General features: G+C 39.1%; 2 protein-coding genes across 2 annotated transcripts; one reads left to right on the top strand and one right to left on the bottom strand.

The window, feature by feature from the left end:
* The first annotated feature begins 2,372 nt into the window (after positions 1-2,372).
* LOC141832093 (peroxisomal membrane protein PMP22-like) lies at positions 2,373-14,104 on the top strand. Its single transcript, XM_074719573.1, has 7 exons — positions 2,373-2,643; positions 2,736-2,834; positions 3,691-3,792; positions 13,197-13,272; positions 13,510-13,580; positions 13,671-13,756; positions 13,874-14,104. The coding sequence occupies exons 1-7, from the start codon at positions 2,572-2,574 to the stop codon at positions 13,920-13,922; spliced, it is 555 nt and encodes a 184-aa protein (XP_074575674.1). The 5' UTR covers positions 2,373-2,571; the 3' UTR covers positions 13,923-14,104.
* An 81-nt stretch (positions 14,105-14,185) lies between these two features.
* Positions 14,186-15,511, bottom strand: LOC141832092 (putative F-box protein At4g22030). Its single transcript, XM_074719572.1, has one exon. The coding sequence runs from the start codon at positions 15,459-15,461 to the stop codon at positions 14,196-14,198; it is 1,266 nt and encodes a 421-aa protein (XP_074575673.1). The 5' UTR covers positions 15,462-15,511; the 3' UTR covers positions 14,186-14,195.
* Between the last annotated feature and the right edge of the window lie 2,548 nt (positions 15,512-18,059).

Below are 18,059 nucleotides of genomic sequence, written 5' to 3' on the forward strand. Positions count from 1 at the left end.
GCCAGACGGCAACGACAGAGGGAAAAGTAAATAATAATAATAATAATAATTCTCTCTCGCTCTCTCCCCGTTTTGGGCTTTTTATGGTTCGTTTGACCCTCGCGGGTTGACTCGGATGATTCTTGAGAGCTATTACAGTTGAATTAATTATGATGAATAAATTTATTAAAATAGATAAAATAAAATTTAACAGTGCATATTTACAAGTTAAAATATTTATTTTCAACCGCCTTTGAGACACAGTTAAATTGATTATGATGATTTTTATGAAGAAACCTCTTAAAAATACAATGATTAAAAATAAAACTAAATAAAATTTATATAAAATTCTAAAAATAAAGTAATACAATATATTAAAGAATGAGATAATTGAGGCTCTAAGAGAAGAGCAATACATTAATAGTAGTAGTCCCATTTTATAGCCTCTACCTCTAATAGACAAGATTGCTAATGTGACATGTTCAATCGACTACATAATTTGAATCAACTGTCCATTAAAAGATTTGATGGAATCAATATATATTTCCACAACGCTACGATATTATCCACTTTGGGTCCAAACTCTCATGATTTTATTTTTTGGTTCAACCCAAAATGTCTCATATCAATAAAGATATCTTTCATCTTATAATCTCATGATTTTTTCTATGTATTCCCAATATAAGACTTTAATTACATCTCAACATCTACCTCATCCATGAATAGGTCTTCAATTATTGCCTCTGGTGATGTAATAATCTTTCGGTTGATTGAATCCCTTTTCGATCAACAGATTCATTCGGTCAATTGGATCTTATATTACCTTGTCTGCATCTATCCTAGATCATGCTCCACGTGTACTTTAGGTCAATCGATCTGTTTTTTAGTCACCCATACCTTCCAAATTAGATGACTCTGAACTTATTCAAGGATAAGAGAATAAACATGTACATGAGTTGACCGGATTTATTTTTTCAATCGATCAGAGTTTTGATTGTTCGAAATCCTATTTCGATATTTTAAAACTTTGACTCAAGTTTATTAAAATCAAGTATGTCTAAGTTGAATTTTACACTTCATCCAAGAACATATTCACTCAACTCATCTTGCAAGGTTTATTTAAATAAAATTTTTCTTAATTTCTTGTCTCTTAGATGCACCAAATCATTTTGGCTCACTCCCTGTGCTTCCTTCTAGTTCTATCGGTGTAACTAAGCCTTTGGATGTACCGAGTTTATTGGCTCACTCTTTATGCTATCCTTCTCTTATATTTAATGTTCTTTGTCCTTCTAATTCCTCTTATTTATACTACCTTTCTCCATACAATATGGACCTTCTGATTTAATTATTTATTAATCTGAGGGTATAGCTTGTTCTGGCTTATCTTCTATTCCATCAACTTAATGATGTCATCAACCAAACAAAGTTTTAAAATCCTCTTTTCATTTCTTCTTTCACTTCTATGCGATTTTAGATAAAAAAAAAGGGGCGCTTAAGAACTTTTTTTTGGGTGTTAAAATCTTAATAAGAACTCTATTAAATTTTCCTCTCACTTACATTTTACATTCATTAATGAAAAGAAAAAAAAGAAAAAGGAAAATATTTTTTATATTCTTTTTATTTAGAGGAAAGAAAAGATTAACATAACATAACATGTATTATTTTATTTGAAAGAAAAAAAAGAAATAAAAAAAAATTAAATATATAAAATTATAAAAATATCCCTACTTCTTAAAATAAGTCTATATGTGAAAAAAATATATATATATAGCTTCTATGGATGTAAGATTTTTTTAGCTAAAATCATTTTATCATTGAGTGCGAGCGATTAGATCATGTGACAGCTCACGTTAGATGATGAGGAGCAACGATGCAAAAATAAAATACCTAATAGATGAATTATTTAAAAATTAATATTTTAATATAAAGATAAAATTAAAATAATTTTTTAAAAAAGTTTTTCTTCTCCTTTCTTATACATCAAATTTGAGATATAAAAAACTATATCAATTTATGAATATGTAAAAATAAAATTTATTTATTTTTCCTTTTTTAAGTCACTCCATCTTAGAGTCACGCTCCATCTACGGCGGCCAATATGCCCAGTATTGCGTTCCCCATTTGTATACGCTTCATTAATGGAATGTTGATATGAAGGAGTGATTCACATGAACGTGTTTAATGTCTTGAACGTGTTAATGTGACAGTGGGGTGAGCCTGTCCCTGACTGACCCACCTCATATGTATTTTTTAATTATTAAATTAGGATGTTATAATGAGCGCATCCTCTTAACGAAACGGTTAATCCCTTGTCAATCCTGTTACTTGCCCCTCCCATTGAACTATGACCAAATCACGTGCGCTTAATAATGCGCGCGTATCAACTATCAGTCGCCTAGATATTTTGGCCGCCTCCTACTTGCTTTGCGACATTCCAGTATCTTTGGATCGCGGTGCGGTATATGCTCCCACGCCGGCTATCTTCTCTACTCCACCTCTTTGGGTTTCTCCGCCGCCGACCAGCCGCTTTTCTCGCTTCCATCCCACTACCCACTCCTCGCACCTAACCTAACCAAAACAGGTAGAAGAAGGATGGGCGCCGTGGTGAAGAAGGGATGGGAGAACTACATGCTTCAACTCCAACTCCACCCTCTGAGAACCAAAGTAAATGATCCTTCTCCCGACTTGCCTAAAAAATCGTGCTTTTTTTCCCTCGAGATTAGTCTGCGATCTCATCCTCCATTCGTCGGCTTTAGATGCTCACTGCCGGCGTTTTGGCTGGGATTAGCGATTCGGTGGCGCAGAAGCTCTCGGGCATTCCGAAGATCCAGCTGAGGCGCCTTCTCCTAAAAGTGGTATTGTTCTCTTGCCTTGTTGCTGGGATGTGTTTTGATCTGGACTGGGTTTAGATGTGATTTTATCACTTTGATCTGTGCAAAATTTTTCTTCGGTGGCACAACGACGACAACAATCAGGTCTTTATTCTAATTAAGTCTGATTTGGTCAGCCTCTTCGTGTATTTGTCATGGTCTCACTTGGCTGGGGGCATTTATTAGTTGTTCATATCATCTTAAATGCGTTTTTGAAGTTTTCTCTCATTTTTCTTGCCTAACGTAACACAAATTCATCCTGAATCAGGTAGAATTAGACTCCTACATTTTAAAGAGTATATAGACATTTGATTATCTTCTAGATGATTTACTGTTGGTTCTTCTGGAAACAACTTTGATTTTTAGGAAGAATACAGTCCCAACAATTATAGGAACTGAAGAACATACTGGTAATCTTGTTGTGTATTTATGTTCATATTGTGTGAGTTTATGCTTTAAGATTCATAAATCTTCACCAGCAATCTATCATGCTCGCATTCAGAATTCCATTTGCAACTAATTATGCAATTTGTCATTTTATATTAAAGAAGGATGCTTAAGTTGTTGTCATGATTGCTTTGGTCTTATATTGCCTTATTATTCTATGGCATAGTGGATTTTTTTGTTTACCATATTTTATATGAAATATGTTGCTGTACTTGCCTCAAGCGTTACAACAATTTGGAATTTTTAATTGTGAACTTGTTCATTATTCCATTTGTTAGTTTGTTAGCTTCCTCAAATCCTTTGTTCCACATCGTCACTCAAATGACTTTGTGTTCCAATTGCAGACACATTTTGCCTGCATATAGCATGACAAATTTGCTGTTATGTACTTCAGCTCTTTGGCTTTGCTTATGGTGGACCATTTGGGCATTTCTTGCACAAGTTGTTGGATATCATTTTTAAAGGAAAGAAAGACTCCAAGACGGTGGCTAAAAAGGTATTTTTATCCATCTCTAGGTCTTTATTAAATTACTTAACATTTTTCTATAAGATACATATTGCCTTACATTCAACACTTGAGTTAATAGTCAATATGATAAAATGAAGATGAAGACGCACAAGTAATGGAAGGATGTGCAAGTAAATTTATTTTCACTACTTTGGTAACTCGAGGAATGCACGCTTCACAATGTTTCTTGAAAAGATTTTGAATGACTAATCATGTCACTTTAAGCATTGAAACATTAACCATTGAAACATTAAGTCAATATGTACAATACATTTTCCATGATATGGAACTCACTATGAAACTTACTATTTATACAATAAAACCTTATTACATGATGTGGTGACTTTTCAAATCAGATGAAGTAGTTGACTTTTCTTAGGAATTCATAGTAGTTGCCTATTAGTTGTACATGGACTCCATCCTCTAGAGAATTACAGATCTCCTCCAAGTATGTACTAGATCTAAAATTGTCATAATATTGGATTGGAAGATCATTATGCATTTGCCATTCTAAATTCTTTAGAATCATGTATGTGAGAAAGTCATACAAAAGTGTAGGGTATTGTAGTATATTCTTGCTCTCTTATATAGTTACAACTATTAATTGTCTAATTAATTTGCTATAAAATCCAATATATATATATAAGGAGATTTGATAAGTTGTTTTTTCTTTATTTTGTAGATGTGGTATCATCTATAAGTAAAAATTTAACTCCAATTTTCGCATGGTATCAAAGTACTCCATCATTATCCAAAAATCCTAAGGCTAAAACTGTGCTGATTCATCATCTTTCAGTCCCTGGCTATACAAATCCGTACGGTATCCCCTAATTGTTGCCCATATCGTAAGTACAAATCCGTACAACTCCCACTTGATTGAGGATTCAAATCACATTGGCTCGCCTTATGAAACTCTACACTTTTTTTTCTAGTGGATTAAATTATATCCTCAAATATGTTTGCTACATAAAGGCAGACTGCACAAATACCATCAGTAAAATCATATGCGTCCATCCATGTAGTTGAACTTATACTTGTATGTCTTGTTTTTAAGCCACCATCCAATCAAATTGATCATTCCTTAACAATATGAAGAAAGTAACATATAAGCATCTTATGTTTGATAAACACACTCACAAACTTAAACAAAAACCTATATGAAGTCATAGTGTTCGTCTGATAGAAGCAGCATAGCGACAAAAAAAGGTGCTCAACATCTTCTTTTATTTTTTCCTTACACATAGATGCAATTGAATGATGGGAACTACATTTTTCTCTTTTTTTTCAATTTTTTTCTAACTTTGAGCAGCTGAATATCTTAACTTGGATTGTAGAGTGCGAGCATTAGATCAACCCAACCTAGGGAGCATTTATTCCTCTAAATATCTTCATCTCATATGCAGATTTAACTGCAAAGTTACCCTAGTTACTCCATCTCTAATATATGCTAAACTATTTTGAGTCACCAAGCTCACTTCTAATCGTTTTATCAAAACTAGCAATTCAATTGCACACACTTCCCTAGCGAAATGCAATGCCAAAATAGAGAAAGGAGTTTCAAATGCTTTGATTTTCCTCATTAAGTTGTGCAAATAATGAAAAGGGATGGAAAGATCCAATTTAGAACTTTATCTCCCATCCATCTACCATACCAAATGTGGACATTACCTCAATTATTTGAACCTATTTATATGCCACTACAACAAGAAGTCTCACACTTGCAAAATGCCCCTCTAAGTAATGGACCAAGAGCTATCCGGTGTGGCCACCTCTCATCCCTTGGGTTTAAAATATGCTACCTTAATCATGTATCTCCAAAGTGTGCATATCAAGCAGCTCCACCACCATTTGCAAAGACAATCTTGTACTTCTTTAGACTAAGAATGCTAAGCCCCTCATCTTGGTTGGGTGCATACTATTGATGTGTGTGTTTCATATAGAGTTTTTGGTATTGTTTTGCATGCATTTTGTTATGAGCATATTTCATATACTTATATCTCTTTTGGATTGTTTTCATTCTTTTAGTTCGGAGAATTATTCTTTGTGTTAGGATGTGAAATTGAGACTTAATTGGAGTTAAAAAGCCTTAGAACAAGAGTCCACAGTAAGGAACAAGCTTTGCTTGTGTCCCATGACACAGGTGTGATCTTCCAGACGAAATTAGACGCGAAACGGATCTACCACGGAGGCTATAGTCTCTGACACGACCCCCGGTGCCCACTGACACGGTCGTGTTCATATACAAAGCCTCCGACACGCCCCTCCCCCCGGCATGGCCGTGTCACTTTTCGACCTGAGGTGATCTAATTGATGTGAAATAGCAGATCAAACTTCAAATAAGCTTAACTTTTTACTTAGGATGAATTATGAGCCTCACAACCTATCAAATTGAAGATAATTCCGATATCTACAAGTTTTGTTCAAGGTGGAACTTATAAATATCAAATTTAAACGCCCAAAAACGTCGTTTTGGTGGCACCCTAATAATTTAGGAAGGATCTAACAGATTTGGAAGGCTTTGGAGGCTATAAAAGAACCCATGGGGCTCTTGTCGAATCATCTGAGATTTGGAGGATCTCCCCCTACCTTAGGAGAGGGAGGAGTTTCCTTGTGATAGGGAACCCTAGGAGAGGGAGTAGGTGTTTCCGAAGACATGACAACAACACATTAAGCTTGTTCTTCTCTTTTCTCTTAGATTTGAGTTGTAGGATATCTTTTTCTCTGTCTTTCAGTTGTAACTCTATTTCCATGGAATAATACTTTAGATTCTAAGATGAGGGAGTAGCCCGATATATTGTTGGCATTTACTTTTATATTTATTTATCTTTCTTTATCATATGATGTGTTTATTCATGATCCGACTTTATTGTACATACATGATTTAGACACTAATCATACATCTTCATATCCCATGAGAAGCGGTAAATGACCAAAAGGTGAATCTAAATCTCTAATCCATAAAGATCAAGACGTGAGAGGTTGTTCATGAAAGTAGTCCAAAATCTTATAAGGGCACCATTGACTATCATAGAGTTTAATGGGTTGACCCCGATTTGGTATCACGAAGTAGGGGATAAGGTTTGAAATTTCGTGCCGTCTCGCGCGAGACGCACGAAAAATCTCGTTCCGCCGCGGCACCGGCATCGGCACAGCGCCGGCACATGAATTCCGGCCGGGCGGCGCCTCCGGCGGCGTCGCCGGCCCCAGGCGGAACCTCCGGCTGCGTCGCGCAGCCTCAGCGACGCTCCTGAGGCGTCGCGAGGCCTCGGCGACGCCGCCGGAGGCGCCGCCCGGGGCCGGCGACGCCGCCGGAGGCGCCGCCTGGAGCCGGCGATGCCGCCGGGGCCCGCGACACTCCGCGCAGCGGCGTCCGCGCGCGTGCACCGATCGCGCGATCGCGATGTTTTTTTTTTTTAAACTTAGGTATTAATTAGATTTTAATAATCAACTCCTAGCTATAGTTCAAAGTTATAATTCGGGATAATTTAAATAGGCCCTATTAAAACCTATAAAATTATCAAAAAAAATTTATTTTTTATTTTTAAATATTTAGATTAAATTTTTTATTTTAATTAATATATTTTATATTTTAAAAATACCGAAACTATACCGGCACGGTACGATACGGTACCGAAACTGTATCGTTCCGGTACAGGACCGAAACTCCGGCACGGTTCGATATTTTAAACCTTGTGTGGTATCATCTATAAGTAAAAAATTGAACTCCAATTTTCGCATGGTAGTACTCCTTCATTATCCAAAAATCCTAAGGCTAAAACTGTGCTGATACATCATCTTTCAGCCCCTGGCTATACAAATCCGTACGGTATCCCCTAATTGTTGCCCATATCGCCAGTACAAATCCATACAACTCCCACTTGATTGAGGATTCAAATCACATTGGCTCGCCGTATGAAACTCTACATTTTTTTTTCTAGTGGATTAAATTATACCCTCAAATATGTTTGCTACATAAAGGCAGACTGCACAAATACCATCAGTAAAATCATATGCGTCCATCCATGTAGTTGAACTTATTCTTGTACGTCTTGTTTTTAAGCCACCATCCAATGAAATTGATCATTCCTTAACAATTTAAAGAAAGTAGCATATAAGCATCTTATATTTGATAAACACACACAAACTTAAACAAAACTTATATGAAGTCATAGTGTTTGTCTGATAGAAGTAGTGTAGCGACAAAAAAAAGGCGCTCAACATCTTCTGTTATCTTTTCCTTACACATGATGCAATTGAATGATGGGAACTACTTTTTTCTCTTTTTTTTTCCATTTTTCTAACTTTGAGCAATTGAATATCTTAACTTGGATTGTAGAGTGCAAGCATTAGATCAACCCAACCTAGGGAGCATTTATTTGTCTAAATATCTTCATCTCATATGCAGATTAATTGCAAAGTTACCCTAGTTACTCCATCTCTAATATATGCTAAACTATTTTGAATCACCAAGGGTCACCAAGCTCACTTCTAATCAACAACAACAACCAAGCCTTATCCCACTAAGCTCACTTCTAATCGTTTTATCAAAACTAGCAATTCAATTGTGCACACTTCCCTAGTGAAATGCAGTGCCAAAATAGAGAAAGGTGAGAGAAAAGAGTTTCAAATGCTTTAATTTTCCTCGTTAGGTTGTGCAAATAATGAAAAGGGATGGAAAGATCCAATTTAGAACTTTATCTCCCATCCATCTACCATACCAAATGTAGACATTACCTTAATTATTTGAACCTATTTATATGCCACTACAACAAGAAGTCTCACACTTGCAAAATGCCCCTCTAAGTAATGGACCAAGAGCCATCCGGTGTGGCCACCTCTCATCCCTTGGGTTTAAAATATGCTACCTTAATCATGTATCTCCAAGGTGTGCATATCAAATAGTTCCATCACCATTTGCAAAGACAATCTTGTACTTCTTTAGACTAAGAATGCCAAGCCCCTCATCTTGGTCAGGTGCATACTATTGATGTGTGTGTTTTATATAGAGTTTCTAGTATTGTTTTGCATGTATTTTGTTATATGGCATGAGCATATTTCGTATACTTATATCTCTTTTGGATCGTTTTTATTTTTTAATTAAGAGAATTATTCTTTGTGTTAGGATGTGAAACCGAGACTTAATTGGAGTTAAAAAGTCTTAGAACGAGAGTCCACAGTATAGAACAAGCTCTGGTTGTGTCCCATGACATAGGTGTGTTCCTCCAGACGAAATTAGATGCGAAACGGAGTTACTAAGTAGGCCATAGCCTCTGACACGGCCTCCCGTGCCCACTGGCACGGTTGTATTCATATACATAGCCTTTGACGTGCCCCTCGCCCTAGCATGGTCGCTTTCCGACCCGAGGCGACCCAATTAATGTGAAATAACAGATCAAATTTCAAATAGGCATAACTTTTGACTCAGGATGAATTATGGGCCCCACAACCTATCAAATTGAAGATAATTCCGATATCTACAAGTTTTGTTTAGGGGGTACCCATAAAAATTAAGTTTAAAGGCTCAAAAATGTCATTTTAGTGGCACCCCAATTATTTAGGAAGGATCTAATAGATTTGGAAGGCTTTGGAGGCTATAAAAGAACCCATGGGGCTCTTGTTCGGATCATCTGAGATTTGGGGGATCTCCCCTTGCCTAAGGAGAGGGAGGAGGTGTTTCGTTGTGATAGGGAACCCTAGGAGAGGGAGGAGGTGTTTCCGAAGACACGACAACTACACGACTAAGCTTGTTTTTTTCTTTTCTCTTAGATTTGAGTTGTAGGATGTCTTCTTCTTTATCTCTCGGTTGTAACACCATCTCCATGGTATAATATATTAGATTCTAAAATGAGGGAGTAGTCCGATGTATTATTGATATTCACTTTTATATTTATCCATCTTTCTTTATCATATGATGTGTTTATCCATGATTCGTTTTTATTGCACATATCCCACGGGACGGGGTGAAAGACTGAAAGGTGAATCTAAATCTTCGACCCATAAAGATTGAGATGTGAGAGGTTGTTCACAAAAGCAATCCAAAACCTCATGAGGGCACCATTGACTATCACATAGTTTAATTGGTCGATCCCGATTCGGCATCACGAAATAGGGGATGACACTTAGAGGACCGTGGGTCATCGTGACAAGAGACTCCTTGAGAAAATAGTTGCTCTAGTAGCCTTAAAAGCAGACATCACGTTTGGTTGGGGTGTCAGTATAATTTCAAAAGTCTATACTGATATCTCAGAATAAACCTCTTGCATGCATATAAATATTAAAATAAGAAAGTAAATAATATTTAGGGTATCAATAGTCATCGTGGAGAAATCGAAATCCTAAAGTTGCTTCCCAAAATTGATTTTCTCTTAAACTCCTTATGCTTTTTCGATTCATTTTCTTTTTTAACTTTTGAAATTTTCGATTATCTAGATAACTTACTTTGCGATTCTAACTGGTACTCGATTTTACAGCCCATGTGAGATCGATATCTTTTATTACTTAACGATAGCTGTGCACTTGCGGTTTTCATACATCAACTATGCTCCAAAATGTCAAACATTTGACTTGTGATGCAGAAGATTGCTAGTGCAAGAAGAAACACCATCAAATATTATCTAATTTTTGTTGAACTCAAGATGGTATAGATTGATTCTGGGTAAATAATAAAGGATGTGAGGATACAATTTATCAAACAGAGTCTTTCTCCATATGATAGGTAACCTTTGTGACACTCTAGCAATAAGATAATCTCAATACGATCTATTTAGCTTACTGATGTTAAATTGGAAACTGACATATGATATCAGAAGATCCTAATGCTCTGTTTGGATTGGGTGAGAGAAGGTTCATTAACGGAAGAGGAAGGGAAGGGAGGGAAGGGAAAGGGAGGGATGTAAAATATTTATGTTCCCCTTATTTGGAAGGGATGGAAGGTTCATTAACATAACACGTGTTACCTTGTTTGGGAGGAAAGAAAGGGGAATGAAGATTAAATATATAAAGTTACAAAAATACCCTCACTTCTTAAAAAAGGCAATGTATGTAGAGGATAGATGGAAAACTGTAAAATTCTGTCAATATTGCATGTAAAAGTTGGGATATAGAAGGTCCTAAAATAGATAATGCATGCTCTTTAGATAAGTTCCTCTTCTTGGAGAAGAAGAAGATTAGAGTTATCTGTCTCTGTCTTCTTGAGTCTTGTCCTCGAAAAGACTTGCGACGAGGCCCGACACCGACGTCGTAGAGTGCGAGCGGTTGGACACTAGGCGGTGACGACGCGCGTTGTGTAAGGAGCGACGGCGCAATACTGAGATATCTAAATAGATGAGTTAATTTGAGAATTAATATTTTAAAATAGGGATAAAATTGGAATAATATATTTTTGAGTTTCCCTTTCCCTTTCTTACACCCCAAATCGGAGTGTAAGAAATTCTAACGATTCATGAGCATGAAAGGGTAAAACTTACCCTTTTATTCCCTTCCCCTTCTTAACTCACTTCATCCCAAATAAGGATCAAAATTCTTCTTCCCCGTATTTACCCTCCTCTCCCCTTTCCTCACCTCCTCCCAAACAAAGCGGAAGAAGGCAACAAACTATCCTTGCTAGACTCTCTCCTTTGGCTCATTGGCTCCCAAATGTATGAAGTGAGGATTTCTCAAGATTTACTGTGAGGCCACTAAACATTGAAAATGCTACTACTATGATTTGAAGGTGTAATATATAATCTGGTTTTGTTAGAGAAAAAAAAAAGTGCGTCATTTTGTAGTATATCACTGTTAGAAAATCTAGATACCTACCATGTTCACCAAATAGACCACAGTGCAAGAGCATGGGATGAAAGTTTGAGAAAGTACCTATTCGATCTGCAAAGTGTGTGTGGTAAAAGCCTCTAGAGTACCACTTCCATTTTCAATAATGGAATTGCCAACATGAAGTGTGGATACTGTATTTCTTTGCTTTCTTCCAAAGTTGACACGAGGTGGAAATATCTCAAGTTCTCATCTCCATCCTTTTCCCATCTGAGTTTAACTTGCCACGCCAATGTCATGCCTTTGCTTCTTTTATCTCATCCAGCTTGATGTGAAACTCCCTCTTTGCCCTAGCTAATGATTGATGTAGAGGATTGATTTCGTCTAGAAATGCTATATTTCCAAGTTGTGCTGTGAGAAACTGCTCTTGGTTTGTTGAATGGACCAAAGCAAACTTACTCCACTTTCTCAGTTTGAGTCTTAGTAACCGAAGCTTGCTTATCCATAAGGACGTGTGATTTCTGCCTTTAAGTTGCTTCCTCTACTTAAGAAGTCATGCTGAAATTTCAAAAAAATATATAGTTGGAGTTAGTGAGCTTATCTCATAGGATTTGAATAATAAAAGTGAATGGTCAACCAAACAAGTTGGAATGATTAAGCCCGAACAACCAATAAATTATTTGCTAGTTGCCAAGTTTGAGTTAAGTCCAATCTTGCAAAACATGTGTCCCCTCCTCTAACATGACTCCAAGTAAACCTCTTACCTTGAAGTGCTAAATCACAAAGCTCTTGTCCATTTTTACCAATTGAATAGGAGATTCTAGGCTCCTTGTTCACTTGCAAATTAAGGTGCTCTGATCCATCAAGAGTGTGATTGAAATAGCCACCAGTGAACCATGACTCTTGTGGTAAGCTTCCAAGGTAATGGAGCTCTTTGAAAAAATCCGCTCTCTCAACATTAGGGTGGGTTTTGTAGGTGGAGGTAAACATGAGGGAGATTTGAGCCCACCTTCTGAAGAGTTACAGAGATGGAGTAGCCCCTCATGTTGGTCCAACAATCTCCACCTAGGAGAGTAACCTGTTATCATTTCCACTGATCTTCCAATGGATTCTAAAATCCAAGAATAAGCCCCTCCTTCACAATGGAGAATATCCTTGAGGAAAATTTCATCTGAAGTTGTCTATCTCTTGAATCATGACAACATACATGAGAACATCATACCTAACTTTCAAAGTTAAGTCCATAACTTGATGCCTTTTTGCCAATCTATTTAACCCCCTAATTTTCGATGAAATCAATAGATCAAACAGATTGAGCTTTGTGACTCTATATTTATTTATCTAGATAGTCGTGTTGCCCATAAATCATAGACCAAAATCTTCTAGAAGGCTTCACCAATGAGCATATCTGTAGTTTGGAGTAGGCAAACATCAATGGTTCTTATAATTTTACATATGATGCCTATAACTATCCTTTGTTATGATAATGGCACATCACGCCCTACTGTCACTGTTTCCCATGTAAGCGTTCATATTGTCTCACAATGATCTGCTTATTCTTTCGTCACGCAGACAAGAAAAAAAATCCTATCACTACGGCAGTCTTTGTTAATAGATTTGGACTTGCACTTTGTTTCCTTCAGGTGCTCCTGGAGCAGGTGACATCTTCTCCCTGGAACCATTTCCTTTTCTTGGTGTACTACGGGTTGATCGTCGAGAGTAAGTTTCTTTGAAGCATAATATTTATATATCTTCTCGTACTTTTAATGGTGGTTGCTGATTAAGCTGTGTGATTTGTCTGGTCGAACCCAGATTGCACAATCCAATAGTTTCTTTTGTACAATAGACTTTTAACAAAAGGCTGTCAAGCTTGTTTGCATGGATAGTTGCACAGAAGAATTGTAGCTTGTTAGGATTGCCGAATCGGATACTAAGAAAACACTTTGCTATCTACAGGCAGGCCTTGGCCAGAGGTGAAGGAGAAAGTCAAGAAAGATTACCCCTCAGTGCAGTTGACTGCGTGGATGGTGTGTAAGACTTGCCTGCGTTCTCTCTCAAATAATTTCTAGCATTTCATCCACCATTAATTACGTACCTTTAATGAGTTTAATTTGCAGTTCTGGCCGGTGGTAGGGTGGGTGAATCATCAGTACATGCCTCTACAGTTCCGTGTCATATTCCATAGCCTTGTTGCTTGTTGCTGGTATATATCATTCCTCTTCCATTTGGCATATATGTTCATTGTTTCATTGCTGTCCTCCATTATTTTGTCGAGTGATTGGTACAAGCTCTATGAGCTGCTGTTGCTGGCACTTTGCAGGGGAATATTTTTGAATCTTCGTGCAAGGACCAAGGCCTTGAACAAGTGATGATGGAAGAACTCTGGCCGGGGAGCTAGTTTAATTTCTATTGCTGTTGCATTCTACCAATGCATCTCAACAATTTAACCATGATTCAATCCCATTTCAGTGAAACTCTCCATTAAGTTTAGAAGTTGCATGAGCAACAAATGTGTAATGTCTATGATGGAGAAGAACAATATGAACTAGAACTTCATGTGTCCAATCAAATTGGTTAACAGTGAAAGTTCAGTAAGAGAGAGAGAGAGAGCAGTGTGGATCCAAAAAGAGAGAAGGCGGCGTTCAGAAGAGTTTGCCGGCGAAGCCTTGGAAACCTTCGACGTCCTCCTCTTTGCAGGAAGGAGAGGCATACTCGGCAAAGTCTTGGAACTCCGACGTGCTTCTTCCCAGTTGCAATGCCAACTTCAACTTCAGCAGCTCCCCGTTCTCCCTCTTCTCCACATCCTCCTCCCTCAGGTTCATCTCGATCTCCTCCTGCAGCCACTTGTAGAAGCCCGCGTTGTTCCTCAACAGCTCGAACAGCATCCCCACCTGCCCCGCGTGCTCCAGCGTGTTCACCACCGCCGCCAGCGAGCCGCCGACCACCGCGAGCAGCACGGGAAGCGCCCCCAGCGCCGACGTGCCTATCAAAGTCGACCCCGTGAAAGCCAGTCCGCCGAAGACCGGCCCTGCCGTGGCTAATGCCCGGTTGAAGCGCAGGATCACCTTCCCGAGGTTCACGTACTGTCCCTCGTCCTTCACCTTCAAGACCTTGAGGAGGCCCTCCAGCTCTTCTTCCAGCTCTTTGCTCCACCCGTTCTTGTCCCTGGTTTCGCACGCTGGGTGGCCGTCCTTCTCCCTCGGACGTCGTGGCTCCGGCCACCAGCGACTCGGCTCCACCTTCTTGGGGAACTTGTCGAGCATGCCGGGGAGCAAGGGCAGGGGGTAGGCCTTCTCGAGGGCCAGCACCTTGCTCATCGCCTCCGCCACGTCAGCCTCCGCCGGCGCACGCAGGGAGAGGCCGTCCTGGATCGACCTCTCCAGCTGCTTCCACATCCACGTGGCCTTCCTCTGCTCCTCGGCGAGCTGCGAGGGCTGGAGCTTGTTCACTATCACCATCATTCCGGTGGCGACGCCGAACAGGAGCATGGAGGAGATCTTGAGCGCCGAAAGCTGCGGAGTCGCCGCGTCGATGGGTACGGAGGAGAGGCCGGCCATGAGGGAGCCGATGAGGGTGATGGAGTTGATGGAGTTGGTGAGGAGGTGGTTCCAGTTGTTCCTCTGCGCTCCGATGATGGAGTGCATGTTGGCACGGTCGGCGACTGCCTCGGCTATGGCCAGAATCTTGGCGACCGACTCGTTGTCCCGGTGATCCGCAGCGGTGCTTGTCGTGGTAACGGTGGCTACGTTATCTGGTCTCAGCATGAGTTCCTCGACCTTGATCTTGTTTGCTACTCGCCGGAGATAGATGCTTTGGGGTCGAAAATTGGATGGGGGATTAAGAGAAGCATGAATTCTCGGGCGAGATGATGAAGACGACTGCAAGTTGTGGATTCCAACAGTTGCCATGACCAAGGATAATCTCTCTCTTTTCAGGGGAAAGGGATTCGACTGTGAGCTCGTAGATTTGTTTGAGTTGATACTTGATAGGAGATGAATATATAAATGAAGACCAGCTTCAGATTTGAGAAACACAGGAAGCGGTCGAACATTTCAATGTGGAAAGGTTGACTGACTTGGTCGCTACCATCAGGATTCAGACAACAATGGAGTCAGTCAACTCGTTTTGGGTCAAGATGTTTGACTGTGTGTATATATATATATGAATTACTTTTAAAATAATACTTTATTTGATATTTGAAATAGACATTTGTGTTTTATGCCGCAGCAATTTTAATTAAAGGACGTGAGTAACTTTAGTAAAATGGTGTAATTTTAATTAAAGATAGTATATGAAAGGATATTTTAAATATTAAATTGCGGGTGACATGCTGTTTTGATAATTTTTAAAAGAGGATGTCTTTGGATTTTTTGTGCCTACTTTTTCGGTCTTGAATGACTTAAAGTTAGTAGCTGGCAAGGTAATAAATAATGATAGTAATTTATAATTTGCAAAAACGGATGGGCCATGGGACAACATCAATAATCATTCAGCATGAATTCATTGTTGCTTTTAGCTCACTTGTAGTTTAGTAGGGAGAGTGTTAATATAATAATAATATTTAAAAAGCAACATAATTTGTTGGAATCATAATTAAAAAAATATTCTGTTAACAAAAGTTGATTTGTCTAATGCACAAAAATTATTATTTTTAATTTTTTTATCAATATACTTAATGAAGGGAAACTTAGTGTCTTGATAAAACTGTTTCAGTGTGATTTATGATTATGAGTTTGAATCGTTAAAATAGTTTATTGTAATATAATATAAAATTGTATATAGTAGATTCAATATGATCCAATCATTCTCTAACATTCTGTATAGATGAGAATTTCATGTACCGAATTAATTTTTTTAATTAATAAATTTAATTTAAAGAATATAGACATATTTTTGTATAAATATAAGACATTAATGTGTTGAGAACCCTGATACACCGTGAGTGGTATCTCCGTCCTTGTAATCCCTATTATGAACCTTACCTCGGATTATCCTAACTTCTTCAGCCAAAGGAGATTTTCACATTTGACGATTCAAACCATCCTGCTTGACAATTCAAACTTCTCCTAGGTTACATACCCTTGACTTTCCCACAAGAATTTGACCAAGGCGGCATATGATGTTTGTTAACAGTTTACCCGACCGGATACTACCCCTTTGATTTTTCTTTGCCATCTCTCATCTGCCTCATGATCAACCATTCTCTCACCCTCTTTCCTTTGCCTTTACAAGTTTTCATGAGTCGGGGTTGTTCATACCTAGTCACAAACAAGGCAAGAATATTACGATCGATCTTCATGCATGCAAATTTCCTTACATGTTTAAAAAAAATAAAACAAAAGTGATTAGGACGTGGAAATAGAAATAAAAGTCGGCTGGTACATTTCCATCAGTCTGCTTTCTCCGAGGGAGGTAACATATCCTAGACCTTCTATAGGTCTAAGAAGGACAGGTCCATTCCTCTTGGGATCAGCTCGACCTTTACACACTAGTGAAGAGAGCTCTAGAATCTGTACCTCAGCATGTTGTTGCTCTTGGTAGACAACAACTCATAAAATTTAGCTGATTTCAAGTAAGCCACTTTTTGGTTTTTCATGGCGGTGCTCCTCCTCATCCTTGTAGTCTTGCGACTCCTTCCTATTGGTTTTGGTCTCGGAGTGGGCCGCTTCCAGCTCGGCAGTCAGCCCAGCTTTCACCTCCTACAACCCAATTGATTTCTGTGCATCCTTCTTCACCGCCTACATTAGCTGGTTCACCAACTCGGCATTGGTTGAGGATATTACCTCGATCTCTTTCTTTAACTGCTATTGCTGAGTCTCGGCGGTTGCTACCTCCTTCGCACTGCGAGCTCGTTCTTGTTGACTCAGGCAGAGATTCTCTTCCACTTGTTTGGTAGCATTCTCAACAACCTCCGCCCTTTGAAGTAGCTCCTCTGAGGTCGAAGCAAGGGCCTTAGCTTCGGCAAGGGCAACCTCTAGATTCTGGGCTTTGTCGGAGTACACGCGAGCCCTGTTGGACCATTTGATGACCTCGTCTTGCGTAGTTCTCTTGTCAGCTTGAGTTTCTCTAGCGCAGGCACCAACACCTTTTGTTCCAGCTCCACCACTAGGCATTCCAGGCGTTGGTGTTCCTTGAGCATCGACCACACATAACGGTGGAGTCCTCTAGCCACCACCTCACACCGTTGCAACGACCATATCAGGTTGTTGTTCACCTCCATTAAGCCCATCTGCGGACAAAATGTCCCTTTCGTAGGCGCGTAGCTATTCGACCAACGAGGAGTTGGCTTCCTCCCGCGCTTCCTCGTGTCCGGGTCCTTCGGAGGTCTGGTAAGAGGTGGCATAGGGCCTTGGAGTATCAGTCAGCAATAGGACTTGGTCTTGTGGAGGCACCGGGGTCTTCTCAACAGCAGAGGTACTCGCTGCAGCTTTGCCCTTGTCCTTCGGTAGGGCATCACCTGTAGGTTCCCTGGTAGGTTGGATCAACCTCCACCTCGGCCTATCTGT

Source organism: Curcuma longa, chromosome 7 (assembly GCF_044706935.1).
Source record: "Curcuma longa cultivar G26 ecotype Majalengka, Jawa Barat chromosome 7, ITB_CL_G26_1.1, whole genome shotgun sequence".
Taxonomy (NCBI): domain Eukaryota; kingdom Viridiplantae; phylum Streptophyta; class Magnoliopsida; order Zingiberales; family Zingiberaceae; genus Curcuma; species Curcuma longa.

What these genes read in the sequence shown, in the direction of transcription:
- LOC141832093 (XM_074719573.1), top strand. Translation starts at nt 2,572, where the DNA reads ATGGGCGCCGTGGTGAAGAAGGGATGGGAGAACTACATGCTTCAACTC. An exon ending in CTACGGGTTGATCGTCGAGA is followed by an intron (nt 13,273 to 13,509) that starts GTAAGTTTCTTT and finishes TGCTATCTACAG; the next exon opens with GCAGGCCTTGGCCAGAGGTG. An exon ending in AGCCTTGTTGCTTGTTGCTG is followed by an intron (nt 13,757 to 13,873) that starts GTATATATCATT and finishes GGCACTTTGCAG; the next exon opens with GGGAATATTTTTGAATCTTC.
- LOC141832092 (XM_074719572.1), bottom strand. Translation starts at nt 15,461, where the DNA reads ATGGCAACTGTTGGAATCCACAACTTGCAGTCGTCTTCATCATCTCGC.